Source organism: Pan troglodytes, chromosome 1, assembly GCF_028858775.2.
Source record: "Pan troglodytes isolate AG18354 chromosome 1, NHGRI_mPanTro3-v2.0_pri, whole genome shotgun sequence".
Classification (NCBI taxonomy): domain Eukaryota; kingdom Metazoa; phylum Chordata; class Mammalia; order Primates; family Hominidae; genus Pan; species Pan troglodytes.
The window spans coordinates 207,030,104-207,046,391 of NC_072398.2; the positions used below are offsets into that span (position 1 = coordinate 207,030,104).

Consider the following 16,288-nt stretch of genomic DNA (forward strand, 5'->3'; position numbering starts at 1 on the left):
GGGCCACCTTGCCTGGCCCAACATTTTAATAAATTAAGCATGCAAATCTTGGGAAACAAAAATTTAGAATAGCTCTGCTACAGAGTGCTACAAACTATCATCACCTGTATCGAATCACTTAATTGTCTTAGATGCTGATTGACACAAAAATAATGCTTTTATGACTTTTTATTAAATAAAAGCTCATTTAATTTAACAGTACTTGAGTCCCTGCTACCTGCTTGGCACTGTGCCACACGCTGGAGGCATTCCAACCGAAGTCTCTCATCTCCAGAAGTTGACTCTTATCGAGCAGGAAATGGCTCTCAAAAGGGCCTCCAAAATCAAAACCATACTAAAGATTATTTGCTATTTTCATGCTCATTCTCTTACAAACGTGGAGTTTTCCAGAGGGTACATGATGTGATGTGTGATAAAGGGTAGTGGAGTGTGTCAAAGTTTTCTCTATTTTTTTTTTTTTTTTCTTTTTTGAGACGGAGTCTCACCCTGTCGCCCAGGCTGGAATGCAGTGGTGCAATCTCGGTTCACTGCAACCTCTGCCTCCCGAGTTCAAGCGATTCTTCTGCCCCAGCCTCCCAAGTAGCTGGGATTACAGGCGCGCGCCACTACGCCTGGCTAATTTTTGTATTTTTAGTAGAGATGGGGTTTCACTGTGTTGGTCAGGCTGGTCTCAAACTCTTGACCTCGTGATCTGCCCGCCTCGGCCTCCCAAAGTACAGGCAGGGATTACAGGCGTGAGCCACCGAGCCCAGCCGAAGTTTCCTCTATTTTAAGTTCTCATTAACTATTTATTAATAGGTATAACCCACACTTTTTTTTAAAAAAAAAAGCTCTTTGGAATCTTCCATAATACACAAGAATATAAAGGCGTTCTGAGACCAAAAAGTTTGAGAACTGCTGCAATACAGGTCCGATGCATACCCAGGAAGCCGTCAGCAACAAAGAATACACTACAAATGACCACAGTCATGAACCTACAGTGTGAGGTTTGGTCCCACCCAGGTTGGGAGCCAAATGCGTGACTAAGTGGAGATGGCTAGGGTGTGGGTGAGGGGCAAAGGCAGGCTGAAAACACTGGAGAGACAGGCCCAGCTCTGCGCAAGGGCACACACCTCCTTCCTTTACACACTCAATACAAGCTGTAAATCCTTCTTTCGCAGGTCAGGGCATAACCTGGACCAAACGGGAAGTTTAAGGCAAAATAAAAGCAGGGCATTAACTTGGACCAACCGGGAAATTTAAGGCAGCCTCTCTGAACTAAATAGTTTAAAAATCTGTCCATTTAGTAGTAACCGCAAAGTTTGGCCTAGAGACTAAAACATCTGCTTCCTGATTTGGGGGTGGAGATGAAGGGGAGTGTAAGGTAGAAAACGGCGGGAAATGAAGACCTAAAGAAAGAAAGAACAGGCTTGGGGGAGGGTAAGAGGCACCGCAAGAAGCCAACGAATGACACCGAGGCTGAGGCGCGTGCGCCAGCCCTCCACATGCGCAGGCGGACGCCTGGTGTTCTCGCGGGAAAGAACCGTTGCGCCCGACTTTGCGCGGAGGTAGGAGGGGGAAGTGGAGGCGGGAGTGAAGTCTCGCGAGAAGAGTCGGTTGCCGTAGCAGAGCCCTCTAGCTGTGTGTGTCTGAGGCTCGGCCGCCTGAGCCGCGGACGGTTTGCTGAGCCCGTTAGTGCGCCCGGCCGAGACACGCCGCCGCCATGTCCCGCTACCTGCGTCCCCCCAACACGTCTCTGTTCGTCAGGAACGTGGCCGACGACACCAGGTAGGTACAAGGCAGGTACTCCGGGCCTAGGCGGGGAGGCCGCAGGCGCCTGGAGAGGATCCTGGTGGTGGCGGCACTGGGCCGGGGGAGGGGACGGAGTGAAGATGGCGGGTCCCGCGCCCGCTTTGGCGCCTAACTAGGCCGCGCAGCGGGCCTCAGCCGCCGCGTGGGAGCGAGGGCGACGCCTCTGCCTTCGCCGGGCCGCGTGGCGGGGTTTTTCGGTCCCCCTCCCCCTCCGCAGTTTGCAGCCCCTTTCTCCCTGCTTCCTGCCGGCGCGAGCAGCCCCCCGCCGCGGCCTTTCCGCGACCCGACGGCCGCCCCCCATTGATTTGAAGTTCACATTCTTCGAGGTTCACGCCCCCTTGGCCCAGAGATTTTTTTTTTCCCCAGCCAAAAAATAGTGAGGTGAAATAACGGGATCGAGGGAGAGGAATGTTGCTACCATTTATCTTTGTTGTTGTTGCCGTTGTTAATATTTGGGGGTTTTAATCAGTTGGAGGTGTTTGGAGAAAGGGAGCGTTGAGATTTGGGGAGTTAGATTTTTCCAGTTAAATGTTGCGAATAGTTTTTCTTATTTCCTGGAAATTCTGGTCACCCTTTGAAAAGGGAGGTTTGGGAAGCGTCAATCATTAGGACGTTGACAGCTAAGTTAGATTAATTCAGACGTACCTTAAATAGGCTTTGTTCTCACCATTCCCTTGTTTCGAGTTGCCTTCAGATTATTTTGGAAGAGTTCTTACTACAAGATGAGGCTTTTTATTTCACAAATAATGAATCTACACACAGAAAATAAGTGGTTTGGGTTTTTGGTGTTTCGTGGGGGTTTTTTGCTAGCTTTGTGATTTGCTTTTGTCTTAAATTTAAGAAGGAAAGAAAGCAATAATTCTTTCCATAAATAATTCTTTCCATAATTTCTAATAGTTATGTTAGCATCTAGAGAAATTTTCTCTTTACGTCATCTTGACACTTACTATTTAAGGAGTTCGATATTTGTGACTTTTTCAGACCATATTTATCTACTGTTAAGTGTCTAAATCTGTCGCTAAAATTGGGGAGTAAAAATAAGTGCTTGGTATTTTTCAGAGTGCTAGAGTCGATTTGATGCTGTAAAAGTAAAAAAAAAAAAAAAAAAAAAAACCAAGGCTTATATACAACCTAATGCTGCTGTACCTTTTATGAAAAATGAAGGCTGTAGATAAAAATAAATTGTGGTCATTCCCTTGTACCATACATACGTCTGCTGTTGTCCTGTTAATGTAAACTGCATTTTTATCTTCCAAATTCTTGGATCCTAGCTTTCCTTCATCAAAAAGATATATTGCCTATACATCTTAAGGACTTGGACATAAAAATTTGAGGTCTTTTTATGATGTTTTAGGTCTGAAGACTTGCGGCGTGAATTTGGTCGTTATGGTCCTATAGTTGATGTGTATGTTCCACTTGATTTCTACACTCGCCGTCCAAGAGGATTTGCTTATGTTCAATATCCTTTCTTCAGATGGCTGATTAGTGAGGGGTGTTGAAGTTTGAAATTCAAGTTTATGTAAGTGGTAACATCTAAAAAGTAGTTCTTTTTGTCCTCTAATAAATGTCTGTCTTCAAATTTTTGAAAATTAATTCTGACTCACACATTGCTCTCGTTATTAAAGTTAATCCAAAAATGGTAAAATATATAAATTCCCATTCATGCTTCTGAAACTCATATCGATGATTATATATGTGATTTAAATTTGAATGCACTCTGGTTGCTACTACCTTTAATGTAAGTCCTTTAAAAGTTAATATGTTCTTGTGCTTAGCAATTAAAATTTGGTATTCTTGTTTGTTAATTTGAATCACTTGATCAAAAACAAATTGTATAACAATGAGGTAAACTTCTTTAATATTGTCCCCTAATTTGCTGTCCTCTGTTGTTACCTCAGAGAATGTAAAGCTGTACAGTTATGGCGACCCCAAAGAGAAAGCATGAAAGAACCTTTAGAGTAGAGTTCAACACTTAAGGCAAGTAGACAAGCCAAAGACCTCTTAAGGATCAGGCTTGAAGAGAAGGGAGAGTTTGGGAAAAGAAAAAATAAAGAAAAGCTGGAAGAAGGACAAGCCTAATGGGAGACAAAGCCTCGCTTTATCTACAAAAGGGGGAAAAGGTTGTTTTTCAAAGTTAAAGATAAAGCCATCTGTCATATTTGGCCAAGCATCTCATGACAAGTCCTTCTGACAAGCACTTAAAGAGTTAAAGGTCAAGATGAAGTTGAATGATGGCCAAGATTAAAGGAGTCATACCTGATGTATCCTACAGAATAACTATTTTTCTTTTTTTTTTTTTAATGTTTTGTAAGCAGTTAATTTTCAAAATTATTCTGGTTTGGTCTAGTGACAAAACCTGTAACTTGATTTATGTGGGCCTTTGATGTTGTGATTGTGGTCTTGTATAAATGCACTCTCTCTTATCAAGTTAAAGTGTAACAGGATGTATATTCTTAAGATTAAATTCAGCATATTTTGGTTTTGGACCAGGTGGTCAGATGCCACAGAGTAGCAGGCAGTGCTCTTTGGAGTAGCGTGGGGTTCTGGGGTTAAGCCACAGAGCCCTGCTTAAAGGAGAGACAGGTGCATGCACTGGGGACTACTTAGAAACAGCTCTGGTGGTCTTGTAGGGTCAGAACCACTAGAAATTTTGTTTATATATAGATTTTAAAGTGGTTGCTGGGGACACATATAAACCCTTAACTTCTTTAACTTAGCCCTGTGAAGACTGCTGGCCCTGCGCTGCTTTAGCACAATGATCAGTTGGCCCTGAATGAGTTGGAGAAGGCCTTCTCCCTGGTATAGGTACCTAACTGGGACCTATGGGAGACTGGTCCCTGACCCAGAGTTTCGGGTGACCTTACTTCCGTTCCTTTCAGTGAGATCATCTCCCTGCAACAAGGGTTTGGGTTGTGGACCTCAGACTAGGAAAAGTTCTTCCTGCTTAAATTCAGTGAGCCTCAAAACTTTTAAGTTAGTGGAGTCCTAGTGAGACTTAGGGAAAAGCCAAAAACTACTCCTGCAGGGCCAGTGATCAAGGACAGTTGTGAGAATTGGTTGCAAAGCTCCATTACAGAGAAAATAATAGCTATATCTGGCTTAGTAAATAAAGGTAGCGGTGCGTTCTGGCTTACAACATAGACCTGATTTTACCTAGTGTTGGGTGGCCGAGGAATCAAGGTCAGTAGTAGTTTGATTCAAGAGTGTGTGATATTTGAGGCAAAAAAGGCTAGTAATTCAAAGCAATCTAAAGGAGAATGATAATTTTAAAATACATATTCAGTAAGTCTATGGTTTTAAAATAGTTGAAAAGAAATAAGTAACAGGCTTATGAATTTCATTTTTGAAAAGACCATACAGTACAAATTTCTCCATGACTGACATCAGAGTGATACTTGGCTGCCTCTGCTGCTGCTGTCTCTTCTGTCTGACTCCATTCGCAATAGCCTTTTCTTCCTATCCCTGGCTTACCGAGTAAAGTAGAAACTTGCCATCAGCCCAGGATTCTGTTTTCGAGGGTAGCCCCAGACAGGATGCTCTGTTCTCATTAATAATTTTTACGGCTCTCAATATAAATCCTTTTTATACTTATTATATTCTGTCTCTTGGGGTAACAAAGTAGTGTACCCATTAAGTGAACGTATTCCTTCTAATTAGTTTAGAGCCCAGCTGCATTAACCTTGAGGGATGTTCAGTTACAGTATTCAAGGTTCTGAACTCCCCATCAGCCTTTCCCTTTTCATGTTGAAAGCCCAGTTATTTAAAATTTGTCCTTCCATTTAATCTGTTCATAATGGCCTCGGGAAGACAGAGCTGGAAACCTGCAGTCCTTAATTCCTTTCAGAACAAAAAGTGGGAAGTCTAGTAAGGCAGACCTTTTAGTCTCTATAATAAAAGAATACCAGTATCGGTCTCAAAAAAGGAGTGTGTCACTTCAGGGATATTTTAAATCACCTCTCTAAATCTGCAGTCTTGTGTTGTCTCTCAAATTTAGGAAAAAGAAATGTGCAAACTAGAATGGGGATTTTTGGGATGGAATGAAAACCTATACCTGTACCTAACCTAGCTCTCTTTCCAAACCATTTATGTCAAACACTGTCTTGAATGTGTACTTGGCCTCTGTTAAAATGATGGTTTTAGGAAAGGAGCTAGGTTTGGACAGAATAGCTATATAAAGCCAGCAGTTCTCGTATTATTGCTGACATGACCAGGGAGGACAAGCAGCTTAGCTTCTCAGATCAAAAACAAGTACCAGTAGTTCCTGCTTAAGGCTGGTAAATAATATCTTGAAATTCTCAAGTTGGAAACCAGTCTCAAACCCATTTCTTTGCAAGAAGTTGTATATTTAGGGTCATGGTTAGGGCTTTCCAGTCTAGGAGTCCTTACAGTGGTCTGTTTCTTGATAGCATGCTTTTACAGTCTGCATGGATGTAATAACGCTTTTGGTATAGTGATTGTCTTGAGTACTGCTTGACTCTGGTCTTGATGCCCACAAATGGCTAGCGTGCTTGTCTTCCCATGCAGTGGAAGGAAGACAGTTAAATGAAATAGTAGTATTAGATATGTATGAAAAAGAAAACAGCAAAATAAATTTGAAGTTAATGCTTTCGTCTCTTGTAAGGTAAGGCATATACTGCTTGCTTACACAAGAACTATTGGCATTTTCTTTTTTTCGTTTGAAACAAATATGAAAAATAGTATTTTGGTTTTAAGAAATTTTTATTTTAGCATACAACATATAACTGACATTTGTTTTTCTTTTTTGTTTTGTAAACTTAATTCTTAAAACTTAGGAAAATTTTTGGATAGGACAACTTGGTGATTCAGCTATAACAGATCTTATTTCAATAATAACTTTACTGCAATATGTATTCATACATTTTCAAATGTGTGCCTTAGGAAATCACAAGTGCTTTTATAGTGTGAAGTGTTAATGGCTGAATCCAACTGAATCACCAACTAGTAAGTGGGGGTCTGGTTGATGTTCTGGAATAATATTGGGAGATTGTGAATTGTTCCAGACATACCAACTGAACTTTCATTCATTATCAAAGTTTGCAAAACTTCCCAAGCCCCTTAACATTTAGCACATTTGAGGATGTTCGTGATGCTGAAGACGCTTTACATAATTTGGATAGAAAGTGGATTTGTGGACGGCAGATTGAAATACAGTTTGCCCAGGGGGATCGAAAGAGTAAGTACCCTTATGCCTGATATGTATGAAACATTATTTTTTAGTGTTTTGAGACTTTTTTTTTAAGAATTTAAGCAATTTGTGTTTCTGTTCAAAACCCAAAGGGATCTTTTTTTTCTTTCTTTCTTTCTTTTTTTTTTTTGAGACGGAGTCTCACTCTGTTGCCCAGGCTGGAATGTGTGCAGTGGTGCGATCTTGGCTCACTGCAACCACCACCTCCTGGGTTCAAATGATTCTTATGCCTCAGCCTCCCGAGTAGCTGGGATTACAGGTGCATGCCACCACATCTGGCTGATTTTTGTATTTTTAGTAGAGACGGAGTTTCACCATGTTGGCCAGGCCGGTCTCGAACTCCCCACCTCAGGTGATCCACCCGCCTCAGCCTCTCAAAGTGCTGGGATTGGGATTACAGGCGTGAGCTACTGTGCCTGGCCCAAAATGATCATATTTAAGAAAATGGAGTATCTTGAATATTTCATCATGTGTTCCAGATTGTAAGTTTTGGGGTAAGTGTAAGTAGGAGGTGGAGATGAGAATGCCTGAAATATATGTGGACTCTTTTGAAAGTTGGTTATGCAGGCTTACCAGATGTTCGCTGCGTACTTACAAGGCAGGAATACAGGTTTTAGAGTCAAAAAGACCTGTGTGTGAATTCTGGCTTAGCCATTATGTTACCTTGGGCAAGATACTAATTAAGAGATTAAAATAACCGCAGGGTGCAGTGGCTCACACCTGTAATCCCAGCACTTTGGGAGGCCAAGGTGGGTGGATCACACGGTCATGGTAAAACCCCGTCTATACTAAAAATAGAAAAAATTAGCCAGGCATGGTGGCCTGCACCTGTAGTCCCAGCTACTGGGGAGGCTGAGGCAGGAGAATTGCTTGAACCCGGCAGGCAGAGGTTGCAGTGAGCCGAGATCATGCCACTGCACTCCAGACTGGGCAACAGAGCAAGACTGTGCCTCAAAAAAAAAAAAAAAAAAAAGCTGCTGAGGAGCGGAGGAGCTCTTGAGTACTCAATGCAAACTATTGGAACTCTAGTTCTTGAGTTGGGTAATAGATTCCTGGTTATGCATTGTGTTTTTTATATGTACTCCAATACATAAAGTATCTGCTTCATTGAATTGAATGAGATAAGAATTGAAGTGTATATAAGGCATTTAGGAATGCCTTATTATTCTACTTAGGGTCTTAGAACTGTAATAATATATTATTGCATGTTGACACTGCACATTGTTCATAGGCCACCTATAAATATTTTGTTAATTGTGTTCTTAATGAATGGAATCTGTGGTGGGATCATTCCAAATCAGCATATGGTTCAGTGGTCATTTTTTTCAGCCATTTGAAAATGTAAAATATGTGGGTGTGGTAGCTCACGCCTGTAATCCCACCACTTTGGGAGGCCTAGGCGGGAGAATTGCCTGATCCCAGGAGTTTGAGACCAGCCTGGGCAACAAAGTGAGACCCCATCTCCACAAAAAATAAAATAAAAAATTAGCCAGGCTTGATAGTGCACACCTGTGGTCCCCGCTAGGCAGGAGGATCACTTGGGCCCAGGAGGTTGAAGTTGCAGAGAGCTGTGTTTGCACAAGTGCACTCCAGCCTGGGTAGCAGCAAGACCCAATCTCAAAACAAAAAGGCACTCACTTCCATTTGGAGTTTTTAAAAATCCTTTTATGGTATGGATTCCCAGTGTCAGAATAGTTACCAGGTCTTGGCTGATAAACTAGATGGTGAGAAGACTTTGAAAATAGTTGGGGATATTAGTATTATTTTTAACATAAAACAGTCTTCTAATACACTTTCTTGAAAATAAATACGTGCCTTTTCCAAGATGAAAATTTGCAGTTACCTCAACCCAGCCTTGGCTAAATCACGTTCTGCATCTGCATCTCACACCAAAACTACAGACACCTCTAAAACAGACTCCAGGGCTGGGCGCGGTGGCTCAAGCCTGTAATCCCAGCACTTTGGGAGGTCAAGGCGGGCAGGGGCAGATCACCTGAGGTCAGGAGTTCAAGTCCAGCCTGACCAACATGGAGAAACCCTGTCTGCACTAAAAATACAAAACTAGCCTGGTGTGGTGGCGCATGCTGTAATCCCAGCTACTTGGGAGGCTGAGGCAGGAGAATCGCGTGAACTCAGGAGGCGGAGGTTGTGGTGAGCCGAGATTGCGCCATTGCACTCCGGCCTGGGCAACAAGAGCAAAACTCCATCTCAAAAAAAAAAAAGACTCCAGGCTGGGTGCGGTGCTCACACCTGTAATCCTAGCACTTCGGGAGGCCGAGGCGGGTGGATTATTTGAGGTCAGGAATTCGAGACCAGCCTGGCCAATATGGTGAAACCCTGTCTTAGCCGGGTGTGGTGGCGCGTGCCTGTAATCTCAGCTCAGGAGGCTGAGGCAGGAGAATGGCTTCAACTGGTGTGGGGTGGAGGTTGCAGTGAGTTGAGATTGCACCACTGCATTCCAGCCTGGGTAACAGAGCAAGACCCTGGTCTCAAAAATTAAAATAATTTAAAAAAAAAAGACACGCCAAAACACATACACACTTTTTTTTTTTTTTGGAGACAGGGTCTCTGACCCCCAGGCTGGTGTGCGGTGGTGTGATCACAATTTACTGCAGCCGCCAACTCATGAGCTCAAGTGATTTCCCTGCTTAGCCTCCTGGGTAGCTGGAATACATGTGCAAGCCACTAGGCCCAGCTAATTATTTTTTGTAGAAATGGCATATTGCTATGTTGCCCCAGGCTGGTCTCAAACGATCCTCCCACCTCAACCTCCCAAAGTAGTGGGATCACAGGTGTGAGCCACCACCCGGGTCATACATACTCTCTTTGGGATATAAGAGGGGATGCAGGGATTTTTTTCCCTATTTATTGAGGGCTTTAATACTGTTTTTAATATTTTTAAGTATTTCTGTTCTTTGTATTTCCTAGCACCAAATCAGATGAAAGCCAAGGAAGGGAGGAATGTGTACAGTTCTTCACGCTATGATGATTATGACAGATACAGACGTTCTAGAAGCCGAAGTTATGAAAGGAGGAGATCAAGAAGTCGGTCTTTTGATTACAACTATAGAAGATCGTATAGTCCTAGAAAGTAAGTGTGCTGTGTAGCACAGTGATCTGTTTAAAAAATGTATTTGTTAGCATTTAATTTTTTTTTACTATTTTGTATACTTTTAATTATATACATTGAATGTTTCATTGAGACAAAAAATACTGTAGCATTTTATTTTAAAAGTTTTATGGTTTGCTTTTAATTAGAAACTTTGCCTCTATGAATAGATATTTGTCACTGCTTTTTCTGATATGCTTTTTAGCAGTAGACCGACTGGAAGACCACGGCGTAGCAGAAGCCATTCCGACAATGATAGGTAAATAACTTTGCTTTGAAAAAGACTCATGTATTTTTTAATTTCAGAGTGAACTTTTGCTCTAAAAATAACAAATTTGATTAATATAGAATCTAATTTTTACTCTAATTATATCTCTCCTCTGTTTTGAAAGATTCAAACACCGAAATCGATCTTTTTCAAGATCTAAATCCAATTCAAGATCACGGTCCAAGTCCCAGCCCAAGAAAGAAATGAAGGCTAAATCACGTTCTAGGTCTGCATCTCACACCAAAACTAGAGGCACCTCTAAAACAGATTCCAAAACACATTATAAGTCTGGCTCAAGATATGAAAAGGAATCAAGGAAAAAAGAACCACCTAGATCCAAATCTCAGTCAAGATCACAGTCTAGGTCTAGGTCAAAATCTAGATCAAGGTCTTGGACTAGTCCTAAGTCCAGTGGCCACTGATAGTATAAACCATGGTCATTTTTAGGCATGTATCATTCATTTACTCATAGTTTGGTTTACTTAAATTATCAGGAATACAATGTTGCAATGATGCTTAAAAAACACTTGTTAGTTTTCCCTGTACCAGGCAATGGTTATAATTAAAATGATATGCTGTTGAGAAGCCACTCTTAAGAGTCCAGTTTGTTTAATGTTATGGGCAGCTACCAATTTGTGGTGTCTCTGTATATTTTTGTAAAGATTCTCATTTTTTATGCTTGAAGTATTTGGTGAAAAGATGTTGGTTGACCATAATTTGCAACATTGTCTCATTAAAAATAAACTTTCATATTCATATTTGGTAGAACTGTTAACCTAGAAATGTAGCTTGCTAATAAGATAGAATGATACAAAAGTGAAGTAGTAGCCACAGTACAACACTGACTGCTCAGACACATTTAGGTTCAGGGTGGACCTTTATGTCTTGTCAAGATGTCTAGGCCCGGCTGGGCGTGGTGGCTCACACCTGTAATCCCAGCACTTTGGGAGGCCGAGGCGGGCGGATCATGAGGTCAGGAGTTCGAGACCAGCCTGACCAACATGGTGAAACCCTGTCTCTACTAAAAATACAAAAATTAGCCGGGCATGGTGGCACATGCCTGTAATCTCAGCTACTCAGGAGGCTGAGGCAAGAGAATCGCTTGAACCTGGGAGGTAGAAGTTGCAGTGAGCCAAAATCACGCCACTGCACTCCAGCCTGGGCAACAGAGTGAGACTCCGTCTCAAAAAAAAAAAAAACCGGATGTCTAGGCCAATGATAATTATTTTTGATGCAGTGTGGATTAGTTCTTTTGTTAACCCCACTGTCTTGGGGAATGATGCCAGCTGGGAAATTGAGTTTTTGACTGAAACATGGAGCCTTCACTGCTTTTTTTCTGGTTCCTATGAAGATTTGGAACATAGAAAACACAAAAACTAACCTTAAAATTTGAGCAGGTCGTTGATGGCAAAAATAATTTTAAGGAAAAAGGAATATTCTTATGTAGTTATTCTAAAGTTTAAGGAGCGTTGTTGACCATAATATTGCTTAGTTTTCTTACTGCTGTTAGAAGCAAGTAAATTGTTTCAAAGTAGGTTTTGTGTGTGTGTGCCTAGTGTAAAAGAACTGAAATTTTGATGCTTACAGCACTTGGCTCGTGCATTTGTATCAAAATTTGCCTGCCTCTTTATGAGGGAGGCCTGCTTTTCACACCTCAGTTTATTTAATACGAGGCAAGTTGAAAGACAACACTCATTCTAGGTGATTCTGTGGTGCCATGAAATTTAAGGTAATTTGGGGAAAAGGATTAGTCAGTTTTAAGCAAGAGTCACATCTTTTGAGCTTTCGATTATCAGTGTAGTACCTGACTAAAAATGAAGTAATACCCTTAAACCATTTATAATTTCTAGTATTTCTCTGAAAGATCGTTTTGGGGACAAAAGTGACTTGACATGTCCAATTTCGTTTCAGAATAAAAAGCTAGCATCTTTAAAAATCTCAGATTGCTTGCTTACAGATACAAGTAAGAATTATGGACAAACGATTCCTTTTAGAGGATTACTTTTTTCAATTTCGGTTTTAGTAATCTAGGCTTTGCCTGTAAAGAATACAACGATGGATTTTAAATACTGTTTGTGGAATGTGTTTAAAGGATTGATTCTAGAACCTTTGTATATTTGATAGTATTTCTAACTTTCATTTCTTTACTGTTTGCAGTTAATGTTCATGTTCTGCTATGCAATCGTTTATATGCACGTTTCTTTAATTTTTTTAGATTTTCCTGGATGTATAGTTTAAACAACAAAAAGTCTATTTAAAACTGTAGCAGTAGTTTACAGTTCTAGCAAAGAGGAAAGTTGTGGGGTTAAACTTTGTATTTTCTTTCTTATAGAGGCTTCTAAAAAGGTATTTTTATATGTTCTTTTTAACAAATATTGTGTACAACCTTTAAAACATCAATGTTTGGATCAAAACAAGACCCAGCTTATTTTCTGCTTGCTGTAAATTAAGCAAACATGCTATAATAAAAACAAAATGAAGGAAATAATGATTAACTGGAATTATTACAGTATTGAATATGATTCTAAAATAACAATGGAAACAGTCCTTTATAGATTTAGGAATATTTTAAATCATTGTTGCACTAGGCACAACTAACTTTTACTTTGGAAATGATAGAACTTGCCAGAAAGGTACATCTTTTACACAGTAGTTAAAAATTCATTGTGTAATATCAAAGTTGTTTCATGATTGCTCATTAAGCCTCTTGGGTTAACTAACTTAAGAGGTTATTTGGTAGTGTTAAGATGAAATTTGGATCAGCTAATTCCAAGTTTATATTTTCATTATTGGATGGATCAGTAATTCTGCTCTCCCTCTTCATAAACAAGATGCATTAGGACTTAACGTTTATGACATGATTTTAAATCATTTTAAATTGAATGTTGATGAGCAACTAATATTAACTGATAACCTCTTTGGGGAAGTAGGTTAGGTATTTTGTGGTTTGAATTCTATCTACTTTATGACAATTATAGCTAATTTATTAAGTATTCATGATGTGCCAGACACTTGAAAAGGCTATGTGTTAACTCACTTACTCTTCACAAAACCTTATGAGAAAGATACTTTTATTTTCCCCATATCACAGATAAGGAAACTGAGGCACAAAGAAAAGACTGTAAGGCAGAGCCAGGATTTAAGCCCAGGCCTGGTCCCTTAGTTTTGGGGGGGTTTTGTTTGTTTTACAGACTATAATTTGAGAGAAGTAGATTGAGGAGATAGCTCATTGAAATTGTTCATTTTCTGTATAGAACTAGAAGGCCTAATTTCATTTTTATTTTTACTTGTGTCAACTTATTTTTAGACTTGGACTATTGAGAATCTTATATATTGTTCCTAAAGCGACACACCTAACAGCTTCAAAAGGACTATATTACAGTTGAACCCATGATACTTGATGAGGATCTTTACGTAGTGTTTTATGTTAGTTTTGGGTGATGTAGTTGAGTCCCCCACTTACTGAGTTTACCTACTGTGTATGACTGGGCTCAATGATAAATAGAATGGTTATATCAACACTCAAATGAGGGCTGACACACTTCACCTCTCCTTTTACTTAAGATCTCTCTGCATTTTTTTTTTTTTTTGAAGCCAAGTAAGCAAGAAGAAAAATGAGATAATGCTTCAGTGAGAGAGGAAAGGTGCTACATAGAGTATGAGCTGTTAAGTTACATCCCAGGGGAAAGACCTGGGAACTATTGTATTATTCTCTTGAAAATTTGGCCCAGTAAGCTGCTACATCCAGTTCAACTAACAAAATCCTGTATACCACAGAGAAGAATAAAGAAAACCAAACTGACAAACATCCTTCTTTTATTTAAGACCAAACTGCAGCTGGAATACCCAGTACAGTTCTGCTTACTACACTTCAAGAAAGATCTGAAAGCGGAAAAAGAACCAAAGAAGGGCAGTTCAAGCGACCAAAGGGTGGGTGGAAGGTGCTGCAGTATGAATACTGTACGAATATTTTGACTCTGGTCTGAAAAGATAAAAGAATGTTATCGAAAACTACATGGAATAATTGAAGTCCCTTCAAGTTTGAAAGTAAGCATTTTAGGACAAATAAAAGGAAATTCAACTTTGTACTTGTGGAAACTAATCCCTAAATATGAATAGGTTTATATTGATTCATGGGTAACAGGTCCATAATAAATTATTGGAAACTAGGATGTCTGAATATCAAGGAAGACAGCCATAGTCTCTTACAGTGCCTCTGTTGGTCTGTCTCAAACTGAATTGGGTGGGAAAAGGTATGGTCCAATATAAAAGTTCCATTTTTGCCATTATTGGCAAATCTTGCCTTTGTTTATTTTGGTGCCAGTGTTTTCTGCTTAATCATTTGCTTTGTTGGCATCTGTGTTTATTTACTTGTACACCACATGCAGTTTACATCTGTCTTAACTACTCCTTCCCAGGTAAATTCCAATTATATTTGACATCCAGCTAAGAGGGCCCGTCTCTTCTCACCTCTTTCCTAGTCAGTATATTCAGCAAATATTTATTGAGCCCTTACTGTGGGCAAATCATTGTACTGGATAATTGAGAAAAATAGATAATTCCCTTATTCAGTAAATGTCTACCGAGCACAATCTAGTGAATCATTACAGTATGGCCTCATTGTTTTGTTTGAGGTGTGTTATTCATAACAATATTTTACACCATTCGTATCAATGTAATTATAGAACACAATATACAATCAAGGATAAGTAATTGTGTGGTTATCTGCCATTTAAAAGTATCCAGTATTTGATCCCATTATTAGAAATAATGAAAAAATGATTTCTTTTAATCTGTAATAAACTGGTTTATTGTGCAGTGACTGTAATATACTAGAGTTATAATAAATTGTTTACTCTGCCTCACCAAACACATGCTAGGATATAACCCCCAAAATAAGTATTTAACTTTGCATTAGATATAAAGGAGACTGGGTGCTATAATTAGATTATTTTGAGGCAGACAGAGAGCTGTTATCCTAACTGATTTAGTATGTTCTGTAATTGAGAAAATGTTCACCAAATTATACTTTTTAGTGATTTACATGTACATTTTATAGGGGACATGTTCTGTGTATAGCGAATAAATAACTTTTATAGTATCACAAAATGTTTTGGATTCCTTAGTTTCTTATTAGGATATGATGTTTCTTTACCTATACATTGATTTCATCACATTTGATTTTTGTCATCTTTTTTGCCACATACTTAAAACTTTCCATATAAAATTAACTAAAAATCTGGAAGTGGAATTTAAGCTTTTAATTTATAGCAATTTTGAAAATATAGCAGAGGTATATTTTCAAGGGAGGTGTGAAATGGAGGTATTATTGTTTGTATTTTATTTTAGAAGTTTTTTTTGAACTTGCCCAAGATCACACAGCAAGTGTCAGATCCTAGGTTACAGCCCATAATTTTTCACTTGTTTCATCTTTTGTTACCATGTTTGTTGTTTAATCCAATGGGGAAGTGTTTTTATAGCTTTATTTTCATGGAGATAGTAACATTGATATAATGGGATCTAGAATTTACTTAGAGTCAAAGTGACTAGATTTAATTACAAAAAGTATTTTGTTGTATACCGTTATACACTCATTAACATAGGGGTTCTTATGGACAGAGGTTCTATGTATTTTTAAAAGAATATGTAGAGGCTATAGACTTTTTTGCCCTCTACCTCCCTTCTCCATTTCCTTTTGAAGTTAAGACATTTAAGGGGGAGAATTAAGGTGCATATTGAGTTGGGGTTTTGTTTAAAAAAAATTAGGTAAATACATATATAACTACAATAACAATAGTTGGTAGTTCTCTAAAATATTTAATTATGGTAAATCAGAAAAGGCCCTTTAATTTTTGCATCTGTTGAATGAATTGCTTTAGGATCTCTTCTGTGGTTGTTTCTCTTTATACTGAAT

General features: G+C 39.4%; 1 protein-coding gene across 11 annotated transcripts; it reads left to right on the forward strand.

Annotated features, from left to right (window-relative positions):
- Positions 1–1,485: 1,485 nt before the first annotated feature.
- On the forward strand, positions 1,486–15,483 carry SRSF10 (serine and arginine rich splicing factor 10). 11 transcript variants are annotated; one of them, XM_016956322.4, is made up of 7 exons: positions 1,486–1,767; positions 3,146–3,310; positions 3,690–4,052; positions 4,509–6,985; positions 9,926–10,088; positions 10,312–10,365; positions 10,499–15,483. In XM_016956322.4, exons 5-7 carry the CDS (start codon positions 9,937–9,939, stop codon positions 10,794–10,796), a joined length of 504 nt encoding a protein of 167 aa, XP_016811811.1. In that variant the 5' UTR covers positions 1,486–1,767; positions 3,146–3,310; positions 3,690–4,052; positions 4,509–6,985; positions 9,926–9,936; the 3' UTR covers positions 10,797–15,483. The 11 variants fall into 11 exon arrangements, with proteins under 11 accessions (XP_016811811.1, XP_016811817.1, XP_063640798.1 ...); XM_016956328.4 differs by having other exon boundaries at positions 1,512–1,767; positions 6,879–6,985; XM_063784769.1 differs by lacking the exon at positions 3,690–4,052 and having other exon boundaries at positions 1,582–1,767; positions 3,146–3,250; positions 6,882–6,985; positions 10,499–10,600; positions 14,200–14,462.
- The last annotated feature ends 805 nt before the right edge of the window (positions 15,484–16,288 follow it).

Bases quoted from the DNA above. Each gene is read 5' to 3' on its own strand.
- SRSF10 (XM_063784718.1), top strand. From the start codon at position 1,703: ATGTCCCGCTACCTGCGTCCCCCCAACACGTCTCTGTTCGTCAGGAAC. The intron at 1,768-3,145 runs GTAGGTACAAGG...ATGATGTTTTAG, and splicing joins AACGTGGCCGACGACACCAG to GTCTGAAGACTTGCGGCGTG. The intron at 10,366-10,498 runs GTAAATAACTTT...CTGTTTTGAAAG, and splicing joins AGCCATTCCGACAATGATAG to ATTCAAACACCGAAATCGAT.